At 34.3% G+C, this 17,443-nt stretch overlaps 1 protein-coding gene across 1 annotated transcript; it reads right to left on the bottom strand.

The window, feature by feature from the left end:
- Positions 1-318: 318 nt before the first annotated feature.
- Positions 319-1,352, bottom strand: LOC110883545 (bZIP transcription factor 2). Its single transcript, XM_022131270.2, has one exon. It carries the CDS (start codon positions 997-999, stop codon positions 583-585), a length of 417 nt encoding a protein of 138 aa, XP_021986962.1. The 5' UTR covers positions 1,000-1,352; the 3' UTR covers positions 319-582.
- Positions 1,353-17,443: the final 16,091 nt, after the last annotated feature.

Genomic DNA, 17,443 nt, shown 5'->3' on the forward strand with positions numbered 1-17,443 from the left:
AATTCTGGATCACATGGAAGATTGGATCAAACCTGCCTCATTGTCCTCTTATTCTGCTTTTCTGACCTTAACTTGATCAAGTGGATTCACACTTAACAGTATTAGCATTGACGTGGCCCGCCATTTGTAACCCAAGCAATTGCTTGTAACCTTGTTCCATATATGATAACTTGTTAAGAGTGTTTGGTTTTACGCAGTGTTGTTTATGCAAAAACAAATATTTAGAAGTTGTATTCTTATTAGATTTAGTAACAATCCAAATACAAAATCTTATTTGGGGTGTTGATGATGGAGATCTTTGCAATGATAACTGTCATGTAAAATAACTTACAATTTCTTTATATATGTAAAAAATAATGTGCGTACAAAATTAATTAAACAAGAAAAGAAAAACGAAACATTCGAAAATACTAAAAAAGGTGGTGATTACACATCACAACCCATAACAACAGAATCTAAACCACAACCCCACTTCCATCCATAAAAGATCAACACATACCACCAACCCTATCCACATTTTGACAAACAATATCATCATTGAAAAAGTTAAATCCAACAATACTAAAAAAGCAATAACAAGAATCAAAAGATGGTAAATCCAGCAGATGATGACATAACAGACAATGAGTTAGAAGGCTGCTTCTGCTCCCATGGCCTTAACCATGGTTCTTGAACAACACTCATTGACACATGACCATCACCATCACCTTCATACCAACCACAAACATAGTTTGCATACTCCAATCTTTTCTCCAACTCTTGTTTTTTCGATCTCAAAACCATGTTCTCCATCTCCATCGCCGCATTCGCTTTCTCGGTTCCTTCGATTTTCACTAACAATTCATCTCTCTTTCTAGTGAAGTAAAAGATTTGGTCATTGAGATCCTTCATGTGTTGTTCTTTCTTCATTCTAGACCTCCTTGCCGATTCTCGGTTCGAGATCATTCTCTTCATCTTCTTCTCATCCACCTTTAAGTTGTTGTAATCCTTTGATGACATGATATGCTTCTAGTTAAATGTTTTCCTATTTGAATGATATACAAATGTGTATATTATATATATATATATCTACAAGACTACACAAAAGTTCAAGAAACTGAGTAGAACCAATATAGAAAGACCACAGAATATGATTGAACAAGACTGATTCTACTTAAGATTGGGGCAAAACTCATATCACTTTGGATAATTGTGAAAGGTTTTGTTGTTGTTTGAACAACATATATATATGCTCATGAAATGAAGGACTTTGGAAACCAAACTGTTTTGTGTTTTTTTGTGTACTGTTAGCTTCGAAGGTGAATGTATATATAGAGAACTTGTAAATGGGAACCAGGAACGAATGTTCGGACCATGAGACTGGTTTTGTTCATGCATAAGAAGACTTTTTTTAAGAAAAGAGACGTGAGTAGTTTGATAGCCTCCTTTTGGATTTCCATTTGGATAAGCCGATAAGGTTAAACTTTATATTAAAAAAAAATCATTTTCTCCGTTTGGTACATCAAACAATTAAATTAATCAATCAATGACTTTTTTATTGAATATATATTTAGTTTATAATTTATCTTTTTGTTCACCAATTCTATGGTTTATCTACATATGTCCATAGATTTCTCTTTTATTATTAATAATTTAATATATTTCAAATCTTTAAATTATCTCATTATTAATAATTTAATATACTTCAAATGTTTAAATTATCTCAAGATTAACATTTCAAAAAAACATGACAAGACAAGTGTCATAAAGTGTGATATCGTGTATTAGATCAATTTCAAATTTCTTATTTTTATGAAAGATATTGTTATATATAGCCTTAGTTTTCTTTACTAATAAAAGACATTAAATATGAAATAAAGAAATAATCAAATACTGAAGCAAAGTCCAAGGTACGTACTAAAATGTATAGCTAGAGATAGTTTACTATAAGTTAATTGTTCTTATCTCGATAGATTGATAAGTGAAAGTATTAGCATATCCTATATATGTCTTTCGTTTCTCTTGGTTAGTTTTAGTTACTTGAAAGTGATCACTGATCACTACTTCTCACACCCTCATATTTATTACACCTGGTGGGCCCGGATGGGGTACGTGACTAGGTTGATATCAAATACACAAATAATACAACGGAAATCTTGGATTTAAAATACTATTACTGTTATAAAATCAGATATACTCATATACATAACTCCCACCATAACCGTTTTATCAGTTACACATGAATGTATATTATTGTATGGAATGATGAAATGAGGATGACTTCCAAAATTTACAATTCAATTTCCTATTAATTTCCGGCAGAGACACCGATTGGTACTGTATTTGGTGTCAGTAACATTATCGAAGGCTCCGGTAGAGCACACATAACATTATCTCCAGGTACCCAACTAATCAGTGGCGGATCTTGCCCATTGAACGTGCCAGGGCCGAAAGACACGGGCACTAAAAAAAGCCCGGGCAAGCCCGGGCCAAACATAGTATATATAAAAAAAATTCGGTCGAAATGCGGAAAATTAACACTACGGCCGAAAAACTTGCCTGGGCCGTGGCCCTGCCAATGGCCTTCTAAGAACCGCCCCTGCAACTGATTATTGATAATGCATTATATTCTAGTAAATCCAGAAGAAATTTACTTAGCTTTAAAGATATTCGAAAAAACGGTTACCACCTAAAAACAATATCTGAAAATAATATTGAATATCTTCAAATTACTTCAAACATAAATGGCCATGAAACCATTGTCGAACAACTACAAGCTTTATCCTCTGGATTATATTGTACCAATATCAATCGTATCGAATCATACATGGTGAATAACCAGAAGTTATTAGATAAAGATACATTCAATGTATGGCATGACCGTCTCAGTCACCCTGGTAGCATAATGATGAGACGAATAATCAAAAGTGCCAACGGGCACCCTCTTAAAAACTTAAAAGTTTTGCTACCACAAGACTTATCATGTGCAGCATGCTCTCTGGGCAAACTTATATCTCGGCCATCACAAACTAAATTGGTACATGAAACCCCATCATTTTTAGAAAGAATCCAAGGGGATATTTGTGGGCCTATTCATCCTCCGTGTGGACCATTCCGCTATTTCTTGGTCTTAATAGATGCATCCTCAAGGTGGTCACATGTGAGCCTTTTAGCTACTCGAAATGTAGCATTTGCCCGACTTTTAGCTCAAATCAAACAATCGAGAGCCAATTTCCCCGATAATCAAATTAAAAACATCCGGATGGATAATGCGGGAGAGTTCACATCTCAAGCTTTTAATGACTATTGTATGTCAATTGGAATAAATGTTGAACATTCAGTACCTCATGTTCACACACAAAATGGTTTAGCTGAATCTCTGATTAAACGATTACAAATAATCGCTAGACCACTCTTAATGAGATGTAAATTACCATCTTCTGCATGGGGTCATGCTATTTTGCATGCCGCTGCCCTGATTAGACTGAGACCAACTGCTGATCACGAATACTCCCCATTGCAACTGGTCTCCGGACGAGAACCAAGTTTGTCCCACCTTAGAATTTTTGGTTGTGCGGTATACGTACCAATACCGCCACCACAACGTACTACAATGGGACCCCAAAGAAGACTGGGTATCTATATTGGTTTTAACTCCCTGTCCATTATTAGATACTTAGAACCAATGACGAGATACATGTTTACAGCACGGTATGCTGACTGTCATTTTGATGAAATGATGTTCCCAGTCTTAGGGGGAGACAAGGACAAAGAAAGACTAGTAACACAAGAAATAACGTGGAATGCATCATCGATATCAAATCTCAACCCCCGAAGTGGTCAATGTGAATATGAAGTCCAAAAGATTATACATTTGCAAAGAATAGCGAATGAATTACCAGATGCATTCACAGACACGAATAGAGTGACAAAGTCACATGTACCAGCGTCAAATGCACTTGCTCGAATTGAAGTAATACCAGAAGCGATTACCATACAACGAAAGTGTGGGAGACCAATCGGTTCCAAAGACAAAACCCCACGAAAACGAAAAGAGTAAACTAACGCAGTTGGTGAAAGTTCACAAAATATTATAAATGAAACCCTGGTAGAGGTAAATGTCCCGGAAGAGACAACTATGATTCCAGAGGAAAATGAAGTTTCAAAAGAAACAGCGGTACCGAACGAAAATGAGATCTCAATTAGTTGTGTACAAGATAGTACAATGTGGAACCGGAATAAAACACGTGTTGATGATATATTTGCATATGCTATAGCAACGGATGTAATCAATGAAAATGATTACGTACCTAAAACTTTAGAAGAATGCATGCACAGAAATGATTGGCCAAGATGGCAAGAAGCCATAAACGCCAAATTAAATTCGCTCGAAAAGCGACATGTTTTCGGACCTGTAGTCCGGACACCCATAGACGTCAAACCAATAGGTTATAAATGGGTGTTTGCAATAAAGAGAAATGAAAAGAATGATTTTGTGATATAAGGCTCGACTTGTAGCACAATGGTTTTCCCAAATCCCAAGAGTTGATTATGAGGAAACGTAGTCCCCTGTAGTGGATGCGATAACCCTTAGGTTCTTAATCGGCCTCATAATCTCTGATGGACTTCATATGAGACTAATGGATGTCGTTACCGCATACTTATACGGGACACTTGAAAATGACATCTACATGAAAATCCCTAAAGGATTAAAATTGCCCGAAGCATTAAAATCAACACCTCGAGATATGTGTTCTAAAAAGCTCCAGAGATCTTTATATGGTCTCAAACAATCTGGTCGTATGTGGTACAATCGACTTAGTGAATATCTCGAAAAAGAAGGATACAAGTCTGATGTAATCAGTCCATGTGTTTTTATAAAAAGATCAGTCTCAAATTTCACTATAATAGCAGTCTATGTTGACGATATCAACATCATCGGATCTCCTGAAGAGATAGAGAAAGCTGCTCAGTTGTTAAAGAAGGAATTTGAGATGAAAGATCTTGGTATGACAAAAGTATGCATCGGACTACAATGTGAGTATCTGTGCAATGGCACATTTGTCCATCAATCAAACTACATCCAGAAGATGTTAGTACGTTTCAATATGGATAAAGCACATCCATTTAGCCAGGTTATGTATCGGACTACAATTTGAGTATCTGATGCCGGATATCTATCAGATCCTCACAAAGCAAAATCTCTGACAGGCTATGTATTCACATACGGTGGCACAACAATTTCTTGGAAATCGACTAAGCAAACACTTACAGCAACATCATCAAATCATGTTGAACTGATAGCATTGTATGATGCTGGTCGAGAATGCGTGTGGTTGAGATCAATGATCAATCATATACAAGAAGCATGGAGATTGGAACAAATCAAGAAGGACCCGACGATTATCTATGAAGACAACGCTATCTGCATAGTTCAAATAAAAGAAGGCTACATCAAAGGCGATAGAACAAAGCACATCTCACCAAAGTTCTTCTCAACGTATGAGCTACAAAAAGAAGGAGAAATTGATATTCGTCAGATCAAGTCAAGTGAAAACCTAGCTGACCTTTTCACAAAATCACTACCTAGAAGCAGTTTTGAGTATTTATCGCAAAGGATCGGGCTTCGAAGATTGAAAGACGTTAGTTAAATTGAGGGGGAGCATTATACACGTTGTACTCTTTTCCTTGACTAAGTTTTGTCCCATTGGGTTTTCTTAGTAAGATTTTTAACGAGGCAGCATAACTGGTCCAGCAATATCAGTTTATCTCATAGGTCCTGAAGTACCGATTTAACATCATCCTGACGTATGTTGTTAATTTGTGTATAATGAATAGTAATGTATATCTGAGGGGGAGTGTTATAAAATCAGATATACTCATATACATAACTCCCACCATAACCGTTTTGTCAGTTACACATGAATGTATATTATTGTATGGAATGATGAAATGAGGATGGCTTCCAAAATTTATAATTCAATTTCCTATTAATTTCTTATCAATTACAAATATAAATGTCCGAATGTTCAAAAATATAATACAGACGATTGCATCAAAAGATCCACAGACGGATCGAAATTTACAAAATGAAATAAACAGACTACTAGACTTCATATGCAAGGAGTTGCAAATTTCCTCTTAAGCATTACCGGGCACTTCCGGCCTAATTCGTAACCTTGCAACATGTCACTTAGTCTTTTATAGATACGTCAGTTTACCAAATGTATATATATTGGAGCGAAACCCAATAAAAAATGGACACGTGACCATGGGATGCATCCTTGGAGCGAGGCATCATGCATGGGATGCGTCGGGCAAGTTTCTGAAGCGTTCGGCGAGGTTTCCGGCGAGTTGCAGTTTTCCGGCAAGTTTGAATGATATGTAATTTGCAAATTTTTGTTTCCAGAAACCCAACTCTTTGATTGAATAAAATTTGATCAACCAACTTTAATGTCCATTTCATAACCTGCAACTTGATCTTTCAAACTCGTCGGAAACTTGCAACTCGCTAGACGCTTCAGAAACTTACCCGACTCATCCCGTGCATGATGTCTCGCTCCAATGACGCATCTCGTGCTTGAAGGACACATCATGTGCTTGAAGGACGCATCCCGTGGCGACGTGTCCATTTTTTATTGGGTTTCGCTCCAAAGACGCATCCCGTGCTTGAAGGACGCATATCGCGCATGATGCGCCGCTCCAAGGACGCATGTGGTGGCTATTTTCGAAAGTCATGGTGATCAATGGCTATGTTCGTAATTTTCCCTTAAAATGTATTGCTAGACATAGTTTACTATAAGTTAATTGTTCTTATCTCGATTGATTGATAAGTGAACAAAGAAAGTCCGGTAAGATTAATGAAACAAAGTTTTGTGGGGAAATGATATAGAAAGAGAACCTTGCAATTTTTTTATTATTATTTTTTTTTTTTTTTGCTTTTTTTGTTTTTTTTTATAATTTATAACAATAATTTGATACCGATACCTATATTCATATATAGTTTTTGATTTTTACTTGAGTTATTTATGATATTTTCCGGTAATTTTGCACTGACAGACTGACAGTACTAAAACCATTGCAAATTGATACGTTTCAGTGTCTTTTTAACATATTATCGTTTTATGTTTTGGTTATACGGCGTAATTTTGTTGTTAATACTTTTTTTTTTTAAATCCTTGACCTTTTTCAATATGTAAAGAGGTATTTATTTTGTAGAGGTATTTAAGTGTAGCATTTAAATTATAATTATTCGTAGGATAATTATTGCGAAGATAATCTTTTTTAATGAAAACTTTATTAACCATACGCCCAGCTAGCAAATCACTAGCCCGAAGAGAAAAACAAACTAATTACATGAAAAGGAGGGAATATATGTTTCATCCACTCGATCCAACTAATTTTGTGTTTACTATATCAACTAGAACGCCAAAAAAGACGACATAGAGATAATCGAATCAAGCATCAAGACTTTATCCCCCTTTTGTTGGCCATGAATTATATTATTTCGCGCTCTCCAAATACTCTATGAGCTAAAATAATAGCTTCAATCGTTATCATCTTAACTTTATTCAACGAACTCAAATCCAACCAAAAACAAATTGAATGAAGATTTATATAAACCGGAAAAGAAATATCAAGCCATCTCCCAATGCCACTCCAAACTATAGCAGTAACTCTACAATCCCCAAACACGTGCTCCCCGGTCTCCGCCGATAAAGAACAAAGCGGACACATAGTAGACGAAATATCAATACTCTTTTTGCTCAAATTAAATCTTGTAGAGACACATGTACGTTCACTTTCCTAGGCACTAACTTGTTCCAACTCGTAGCATGGTGGTAAGAAGACGAGCGGCAGACATTAGTAGATGTGATTGTGATTAGAAAAGGCCTATTAATGTTGTTTAAAATATATAAACTTTTGGTTAAAATGTTTGATGTAATTGTTTGGCTAATGGTATGCTTAAAAGTAGATCTTTGACCATATGGTAGCTTAAATATAGTAGAGGACACTTGGGTAGCTTAATTAGAAAGTATAAAAGAACCTTCGTGGTGAATGTAATTGTAGCATAGGATATTTAGGCAGTCTTGTATACTATTAGGGAAGTTTGGGTATCCTCAGGGGACTTAAATCGTTGTATACGACCTTTGGGAAACCTCAAGAGCGATGTGCGCCTTCAGGTAGCCTTGTGTATGTGATGAGGACCTTCGACCAGCCTCCCGTACGTGTGTTATCTTCGATAGTACTTCTAATTGAAATCTATGAAATGACATGATAATTATCATGAATGTACAGTAAAAAAATTTGGGATGTCTCTGAATTTTTCTTCTAGCTCTATCACTTATCCCTAATTGTAGATCTGCCACTGCACACGACTCTCACATTAGTGGTAGAAGTGTTCGTGCCGTTTTGTGTCCGCTGTTGTGCGAATAGACTAGATTACATTTTAAGCTGATTATGTAATAATTAGTGAACGGTCAAACGAATGTGTTAGACCCATTCGTTTGAAGTTGTCAAACGAAAAGGTTTTTTGTTTGACTTTGTGCATGTGCAAGTGAGACAAGTATAGTCAAACAACAAAGGGTTATTGTTTGACTATTAGAGATGTTGTTTGGAATTTCCAAGTGGGATGTGGTTTGGAATTCCCAAGTGACATGAGATGTTGTTTGGTGTCACTTGCAAACATTGGTTTTAGAGTGTGGGAGAGACCACCAGGTTTCCACGACGTATATTATTTCGGTGTTGTTAGGATAGCTTATTATTTGTCGGCTTGTTACGTTATGTTGTCTGAATCAATACAAGAAAATTGTTTATCTTTCTCTAACCTTTCATCTACGAACTTAATATTTCACTAATCATGGTTAACAGTCCTAAACCAGAATTTCAAGACAGCAGGCCTACTCCATGGTTGGGACTATCAAAAAAATAAATTTAGTGTGTTATTTAGACAACAAACCAACCAAATAAGTTCACATAATGAGAAAATTTTTACAAAATTACTTATTAAATAAGGAATTTTTACAGAATTACTTATTAGGTAATTGTGATGGGTCATGTCAATAAAAATAGCTATGAACCAGTTTTATGCGGAAATCTGCTTCTATTGATATATACGTTTTGAAGAATTTATTATAGTTAATAAAAATAATTTGCATAAATTGATAGGACTAAATAAAATAAAAGGATTAAATTCGACATTTGGTGACGGGGGATATTGAAAGTGACATGATTGAACTAAATTCATGAACTTTGACATATAAGCCAAAAAGGATAACTACGTTTTCATATTCAATTAATAATTCTTTGATTTTTCTGGATATCCATTTTTAAATATCTATTTATTCAACTAAAATAGTCTTTGGTTTTGCACGTTTATAAGAATTGTATTTAGTAATTCTAGGTTTCTGCGAATGATATCTTGGCCTAGTGGTTAAGGTGAGGTGAAAAGATTTGTTTTTTTTAGAGGTTTTGGGTTCAAAAAGAGGATTTAAATACTAACTTGATAATGCTAATATACTAACTACTAACCTGGTTAGTGACATACTAACTATACGCTGTTAAAAAAAAAATCTAGATTTCTTTTGTCAAGGTTGGTGACTTGAAGTTTTCTTGATTGTTTTGTACACTATTTTACTATTCAAATAGATTAATAATATAACTTAACACATTCAAAACGTGTTTGCCAAGGTTATTTCTAATTATAGGATTCATCATTTTCTTTAATTTCTTCACTACAACAAATCAATATATATTTTTGAGTTTTTTCCTTATAGTAGTTAAGGGAAAACTATTTACCATTTTGGTGTTTTTTAAAAACTATTTACCAAAATAGTGTTTTCATTACTTTTTATTAGTTTTTTCATTGTCTTATTTTTTATTGAAGAGTAAATTGTCATTTTAGTCTCTGAGGTTTGGTCCAAATTGTAATTTTAGTCAAATTAGTTTTTTTTTTTCTCCTCTGAGTCCCTGACTTTTCCATTTTCTTGTCATTTTGATCACACTGTCTAACTCAGTCTAAAAATCTGGTTATAACCAGGGCTATTTTTGGCATAACTATTGTGTAGTGATAGCCATGGGTAGTTTACAACATAATTTATAAACCTTATAATAATTTAATGCCAAAAATACCCCTGATTATAACCTGGTTTTTAAACTAAGTTAGGCCATATGATCAGAATGGCAAGAAAAAAGAAAAGTCAGGGATCCAGAGGAGAAAAAAAACTACTTGGACTAAAATGACAATTTAGACAAAACTCAAAAACTAAAATGACATTTTAATCTTTATTGAATTAAATGTTTTCATTACTTTTTATTAACCTTTTCATTGTCTATTTTTTATTAAATTAAAAAATTTTAAAAAAGCATGGTTCAAATTTTATTCTTTTTATTTAATTAATCATATATTTATTTTAATTGTTTTCCATCAATACATCAACTGTTTTTTATCTTTATTTTATTTTCTTACCAACATATTATATTTTATTTAGGCAAATTAGAAATAAATAATCCCACCTTTTTAACTTTGGCGGATAATAATCTCAAGTCAGATATTAGCCGATAATAATCCGAACTCGTCCATTTTTCTGTAAAATAGTCCGCCGTTAAAATAGCTTAACAGAGTTAAATTTTTTTTCCGAATTACAAACCGATGTTTTAGGGCTTTTGATCAGAACAAGGATACGAGTCGATCGATGTAAAACTTACCTCAAAATTGTGCTCGAAATGGCTTAATTTTGTTAACTGGAAGTTAAACACCCGAATTGAAGCACCGTTTTCGTGGGTTGGGGGTAGTATTTTGAGGTAAGTTTTACATCAATTGACTCGTATCCTCATTCTGATTAAAGCCCTAATTCATCGGTTTGTAATTCGAAAAAAAAAAACCTAACTCAGTTAAGCTTTTTTAATGGCGGACTATTTTACAAAAAAAACTTGACCAGTTCGGATTATTATCGGCTAATAACTGACTTGGGATTATTATTGGCTAAATTGGGAAAGTTTGGATTATTTCTTTCTAATTTGCCTTTTATTTTTCATCAACTAAGTGCTTTTTATCTATATTTTATTTTCTTAACAACTTATTGTATTTATTTTTTTCTCAATCGATGATCAATCGATGTCAAATAGAGAAATTATGAATCGGCTTAAATAAAGAAAAAATAAATTTGAACAATGAAATACGAAACAAAACAAAGATAATCGAACATTAAAGATGGCATATACAAAAGATAATAAAAATGTCAATTAAAGTCGAGTCATTATGGATCTCAATGTCAAACAAATTAAAAGAAAACATGTTCAAAAAATCGACCCTCTTAATGATCATTATTTATTCTTTTAGAAGTTTAGCTACATTTCAAACTTTATGGCATTCTATTCAAAGTCAAAAAAAATATGAATGTAAAAAATAAAGGCATTTTGTTAAAAAAGAAAAATCAAACTGTTGTGAAGTAAAAAGAAAACAAAATGTCCATCGATTAAAAAAAGGAAAATAGCCATGTGAACAAATTGATGGTAAATACTAAATACTAAATAGTCATGTCGTAAACATACAAACTATTCAATTGGCTTTAACAAACTATTGTTTCGATCAATCGTGGAGGTGAAATATGTGTTTCGCGTTCGAAGTAGATTAGATCGGTAGATTGGAAATGTCAATTCAATGAGATGGCGATTTAGTTTAGCTACAGGGACAGAGAATTTGAGAGGAAGTATACCTTTTTTTAATAAAAGATTGTGTAAAAAGTAAATGAAAACACTATTTTGGTAAATAGTTTTAAGAGAACACCAAAATGGTAAATAGTTTCTCCCCCAACACCACTATAGGAAAAAACTCACATATTTTTAGATATATCCATACACTTCAAATTGTAAGAATTACGAACAACTAGTCCTACCCTTCAAATGGTAGGTTATACCGTAGGTACGTAGTTTTCTAGATCATCTTTTTGAATCACGTTATAAAGATTGTACCTGAAATAGACCAAAGATGGTGTTTCTATAGGTTGTCATCTTTTTGAATCACGTTATAAAGATTGTACCTGAAATAGACCAAAGATGGTGTTTCTATAGGTTGTGAATCACAAAGTTATGTTGAAATGACATGATGTTTATGAAAAATGTGTCAGTGCGATGATAAATACCAATAGTTGGAAACGTTAGGAGTAACTAAGTTGCTATTGATACTTGGTCGTCAACAAGAACTAAATGAATGGTTAATTCTTGATCTCTCAGTTCCTACTAGTGATCGCTTAGTTCTTGTTGATTGCACAATTACGGATGATCATCGTCAATTGGTTACCGATGGTCAATTAGTTTTTACCAATAGGTAGATTAGAACCTAGCTCTAGAGAATTTGAACTATGATAATTGGTTTTTGGCTCGTCAGGGGTGCTAGACTCTGCCAAGGGCCAAACGGTCCTGTACTTGAATCGACGTTGATGTACCGATCAAAGATAGAGAGAATTGTGTTCCTAAATACCTTAATCTAGTTAGGGCAAGTAGGGTGTCGAACCACGAAGAGCTTTTGGTTAGTGTTTAGACCCACTTGATTCATGAACATAATGTAAACTTGATTCTTTGATTGAGTTGTTTAGATAAAGTAATTCGCAAAAGTAAAACCTAAAGTGATTGATTTTATCACAAGTATTTGTAAGTGATATTTATATATTTTTTGTTTGTATGTGAAAGAGATGATTAGGATGATAAAAAAGGCTTTGTCACTCAAGATTCTTCTTCCTTGGTCATCCCTTGGCACCTCCTTGTGTTGAATAATGAGTTCCTTGAATCCTTGGTCAAAAGTTCATAAAAAAACATCAAAAACCGTCCAGAACCGTTTTTGTTCGTCTTCAGGAGTAAGGCTACGCCCAGGAGAGTAGGGGTGTTCAAAACCGGATATCCGAAATTTTCGGATACCAGATTTCACTATCCGAATCCGTATCCGAAATTTCGGATATCCGAAATTTCGGATAGTGAATCGAATATCCGAAAATCCAACTTTTTATTTAATTTTTATTTTTTATTGTTTTTTTAATATTCGGAAACGGATAGTTTGGATAGTTTCGGATATCCGAATATAAGTTTTCGGATATTTTCGGATATTTTTCGGATATTTTCGGATACTTCGGATATTTTCGGATATCCGAAAAAAATGAAAATTAAATTTTCGGATATTTCGGATATCCGAAATATCCGAAAATTTTGAAAATCACTATCCGAATCCGAAAAATTCGGATATCCGAATTTCGGATATCCGATTTTTCGGATATTTCGGATTCGAATATCAGATATTTTGGATCGGATTTTCGGATACGGATATTTTTGAACACCCATACAGAAGAGTAGGGTTGCAACCTCTCTAAAGCCAACTTTCCTGGATCTTTAAAATTCACATACAGTACGCCCAAATATCAAATTTGAGTGGGAGTAGCGCTACGCCCTAGGGAGTATAGCTACATCCATAATGTGTAGAGATAGAAGCAGAAGACATACACAAGCAGAAGTATATTAAAAGTATTTGTAAGTCATGTTTATATATTTTTGAGTAAATTACTTTTTGAGTCCCTGTGTTTTAATGGTTTTAACCACTTGAGTTCAAAATCAAAAAGTTTAACGCCCTGAGTCCCCAGCCATTTATTTTATAACGTTTTGAGCCCAATTTTGTTTATTTTATAACGATTTGAGTCCAAAAAATTGGACTCAAAAGGTTAAAATTTGGACTCAAAAGGTTAAAATTTGGACTCAAAATGACTCAAATGGTTAAAGAAAATGCTTATAGGGACTCAGGTCGTTAACTTTTTGCTTTTGGACTCAACTAGTTAAAACCACTAAAACACAGGGACTCAAAAAGTAATTTACCCTATATTTTTTGTTTGTATACTTTTTCTAGTATTATTAAATTATAAAAGAACTGAAAGTTAGGTTTTGTTCAAATCAAAAATCGTGTAGTAGTTATATCCAAACAAAACAGATATACGTAAATTGCTATCAAATGAAAATTTGCTTAATATAATATTGGTTATATATTTGTAAGAATAAGATGATGTTATATTAAAATCCAAAAATCGATGTCATCCATCTTTATCATGGCCATCTCCAAGAAGACTCTTAGTTTAATACCAGAAATGAACTAGTTATTTATTAGCCTTGTTGTCAATCAATTTTGGGAAGAAAGGTTAAACAAAATTAGATAACTAATAGGATATACATTGTATATTCAGTGAATCTTCTGAAAAGAACCAAAGGATTATTAAAAACTAATGTTTCTAAAGACAATAATTATGTCAAAAAATTACTATTGCATAACACGTTTAACTAACATTTATACGAGTGAAAATAATGATTTACAAAAAATTAGACGATCGCATCTCTAGGCTGACAATTTATGACATAGTACGTTAACAAGATATGACTTGACACTAAGTTAAATGAGTTAGTGTTTGGATAAGCATGTTCGGGTCATAAACAGATTGACCCGAAGAAAAACACGTATAAACGGGTGTAATTTTTTTAACTCATTTATGACATGCGTAACACATTTAACTTGTCGTATTAAATAGTTTAATAAGCTGACATAACACATTTATGAACCATTTATCAAACAATGTAGTTTCATAGTTATATAATAAATTAAATATAAATTGTTAGTTTTGGTTAGTTATATTATATCATGTTGATCGTGTTTTATTGTTTTTAGTTATGTTTATTAATTGTATCAATAATCGGGCTAAAGACATCATGACATTTTTCACATTAAGTTGCTTACCTTGGAGTCATGTTGTGTAGCCTGCTTATCAAATATGTTTATGTTAATATTTTGGAAAATGACATGTTTAGTTAAACGTGTTGCGCCCGACCCTTTTAACAGAGCGTGACACATTTTGTAGCTTATAGTTCAACGGGCCATGTTGTACGAAACATATTGTTAGGCCATTAAGAACACAAAAGTACAAAAGCTCGAGGTAGCATCCAAAGGACGTTAAAGTGGATGTGTGGCCACACAAGAATGGATCGATAGGATAAGAAAGAAAGTTTTCCGGAGAAATTGGGGGTAGCAAGTATCTCATATAAGATAAGGAATGGAAAATTGAGATTGAGCAAGTGAAGATGAGATAGATGACGACCCTAGTAAGAACCGTGGAAACCATTTAAATGGAAGGGATAAGGAGCGCAAATCTAAACTGACATGAGATGAGTGGATTAGGTAGAATTTGCTAGACTTGCATCTTTTTAGTGACATGATCAGGAATAGGAGTTCCTAGAGTCGTCGTGTTAAGATTATGGACTTTTAAATGAGTGTATAGATCGATCTTAAATTTGTTTCGAGACCTTATCTTTTCCCATACTTTTGTTTGCCTTAGCATTTGTCTTTCCCTTAACATGTAGACTTTTTTTAGAGGAGTGCAGGTACTTTCACATGGGTTTTTGCTACTTTTTCTTCTCTTTGATCTTTTATCTATAGCTACTATAGTTAACTCATCATTGTATGTCACCAATAGTTTACTAGTATCATTATTGATACTATTTTTATGGTTGCTGCTATGATTCTCTTTGCTACAATTTATGTTATTTCGCTATGCCATTCACGTAAAAAAAAAGGTTTCTGGAGTCAGGGGTTTTAGCTGGAATAGCCTCTCTATCCCTGTGATAATAGAGATAATGTGTGTCTCCATTCCACCCTCCTTAAACCCTATTAATAGTTTTGTTGTGAGTGAGATGATATCGAATATGTTTGTTTTTATTGGTTACAACTATCTTTAATCCAATCTTCTCTCAACTTTATTTTCATCTAAACCGTGGTAATATATAGAGTATCTGCACTTGATTAATTTCAGTTATTCGTTAAAAATGTTTTGGATAAAAAACAAGTCTAAGTAAAAGTTTAGAGATCCTGACATTCTTGAAACATGACAGTTATTCGTTAAAAATGTTTCTGAAATATTTTTTTAGCCCAGCAAACTATCGAAACAACATCTTATTTAATTTTGAGTGTGCCTATTGGCACACTAAAGTGCCTATTGGCACACCAAACCCTAGCAAAAGTTAGGGTTTATCTACGCTGCGTATTGGTCAATACGCAGCCTATAAGGTAAACCCTAGACGTTGCGTATTGACCAATACGCAGCATAGATAAACCATAGATCTCAGTGCCTGATTACCAATCATTGCACAGAAAACAAGGTCTCTATACGCTGCGTATTGACCAATACGCAGCGTATACAAAATTGATGCACATTTGGGGTCATTTTGGTAGGTTTGAAGTGTCAAATTTTTGCCAGGTTTCTAAACGCTGCGTATTGACCAATACGCAGCGTATATAAACTTGGTAAAATTTGACACTTCATACCTGGAAACATTTTGTGTCAATTTCAGAAACATAAGGGACCATTATTGTAAATCCTGGAAACATCAGGGACCATTTATCTAAATTATCAAACATCAGGGACCATTTTTGTAATTTTATGAAACTTCAGGGACCATTTTTGTAATTTTATGAAACTTCAGGGACCATTTTTATAAAAAATGAAACACCAGGGACCAAAGTGTAAATATATATAAAATCAGAATAAAAGGGGGTCTTCTTTAAAGAACCGGCCCTTAGCATGAATCGAACTCGTGACCTTTCATTTAGAACCGTAACGCCTTAACCAGTTTATCCTCCGTTCCGGAGCTGTTAGAACATGGAACTTAATTCTTATATGCAGTGACTACTAATACGCTGCGTATTGACCTATACGCAGCGTATACTGACAGTTTGTATACGATGCGTATTGGTCAATACGCAGCGTATAAAGCCTTCTGAACTTTAAATTCACACAGAACCTGTTATGTTCCAGAGACACTCGTTAGAACATGGAACTTAATTCTTATATTTTTTTATTATTTAGTCGACGTCGTCCGTAAGGCGCGTACGGGCCTAACGAGCGTCGAAACTAAGTCCGTCGTTAAACAGACTTAGTTTCGACGCTCGTTAGGCCCGTACGCGCCTTACGGACGACGTCGACTAAATAATATTTTTTTTATTATTTAGTCGACGTCGTCCGTAAGTCGCGTACGGGCCTAACGAGCGTCGAAACTAAGCCCGTCGTTGCCCGTTAGGCCCGTACGCACCTTACGGATGATAAATTTACAAAAATGGTCCCTGAGGTTTGATGTGTTTACAAAATTGGTCCCTGAGGTTTGATGAATTTACAAAAATGGTCCCTGGTGTTTCCAGGATTTACAAAAATGGTCCCTGGTCAATTTCTGAAACACAAGGGACCATTTTTATAAATCCTGGAAACACCAGGGACCTTTTTGTAAATTCATCAAACCTCAGGGACCAATTTTGTAAACACATCAAACCTCAGGGACCATTTTTGTAAATTTATCATCCGTAAGGCGCGTACGGGCCTAACGGGCAACGACGGACTTAGTTTCGACGCTCGTTAGGCCCGTACGCGCCTTATGGACGACGTCGACTAAA

Source organism: Helianthus annuus, chromosome 1, assembly GCF_002127325.2.
Source record: "Helianthus annuus cultivar XRQ/B chromosome 1, HanXRQr2.0-SUNRISE, whole genome shotgun sequence".
Classification (NCBI taxonomy): domain Eukaryota; kingdom Viridiplantae; phylum Streptophyta; class Magnoliopsida; order Asterales; family Asteraceae; genus Helianthus; species Helianthus annuus.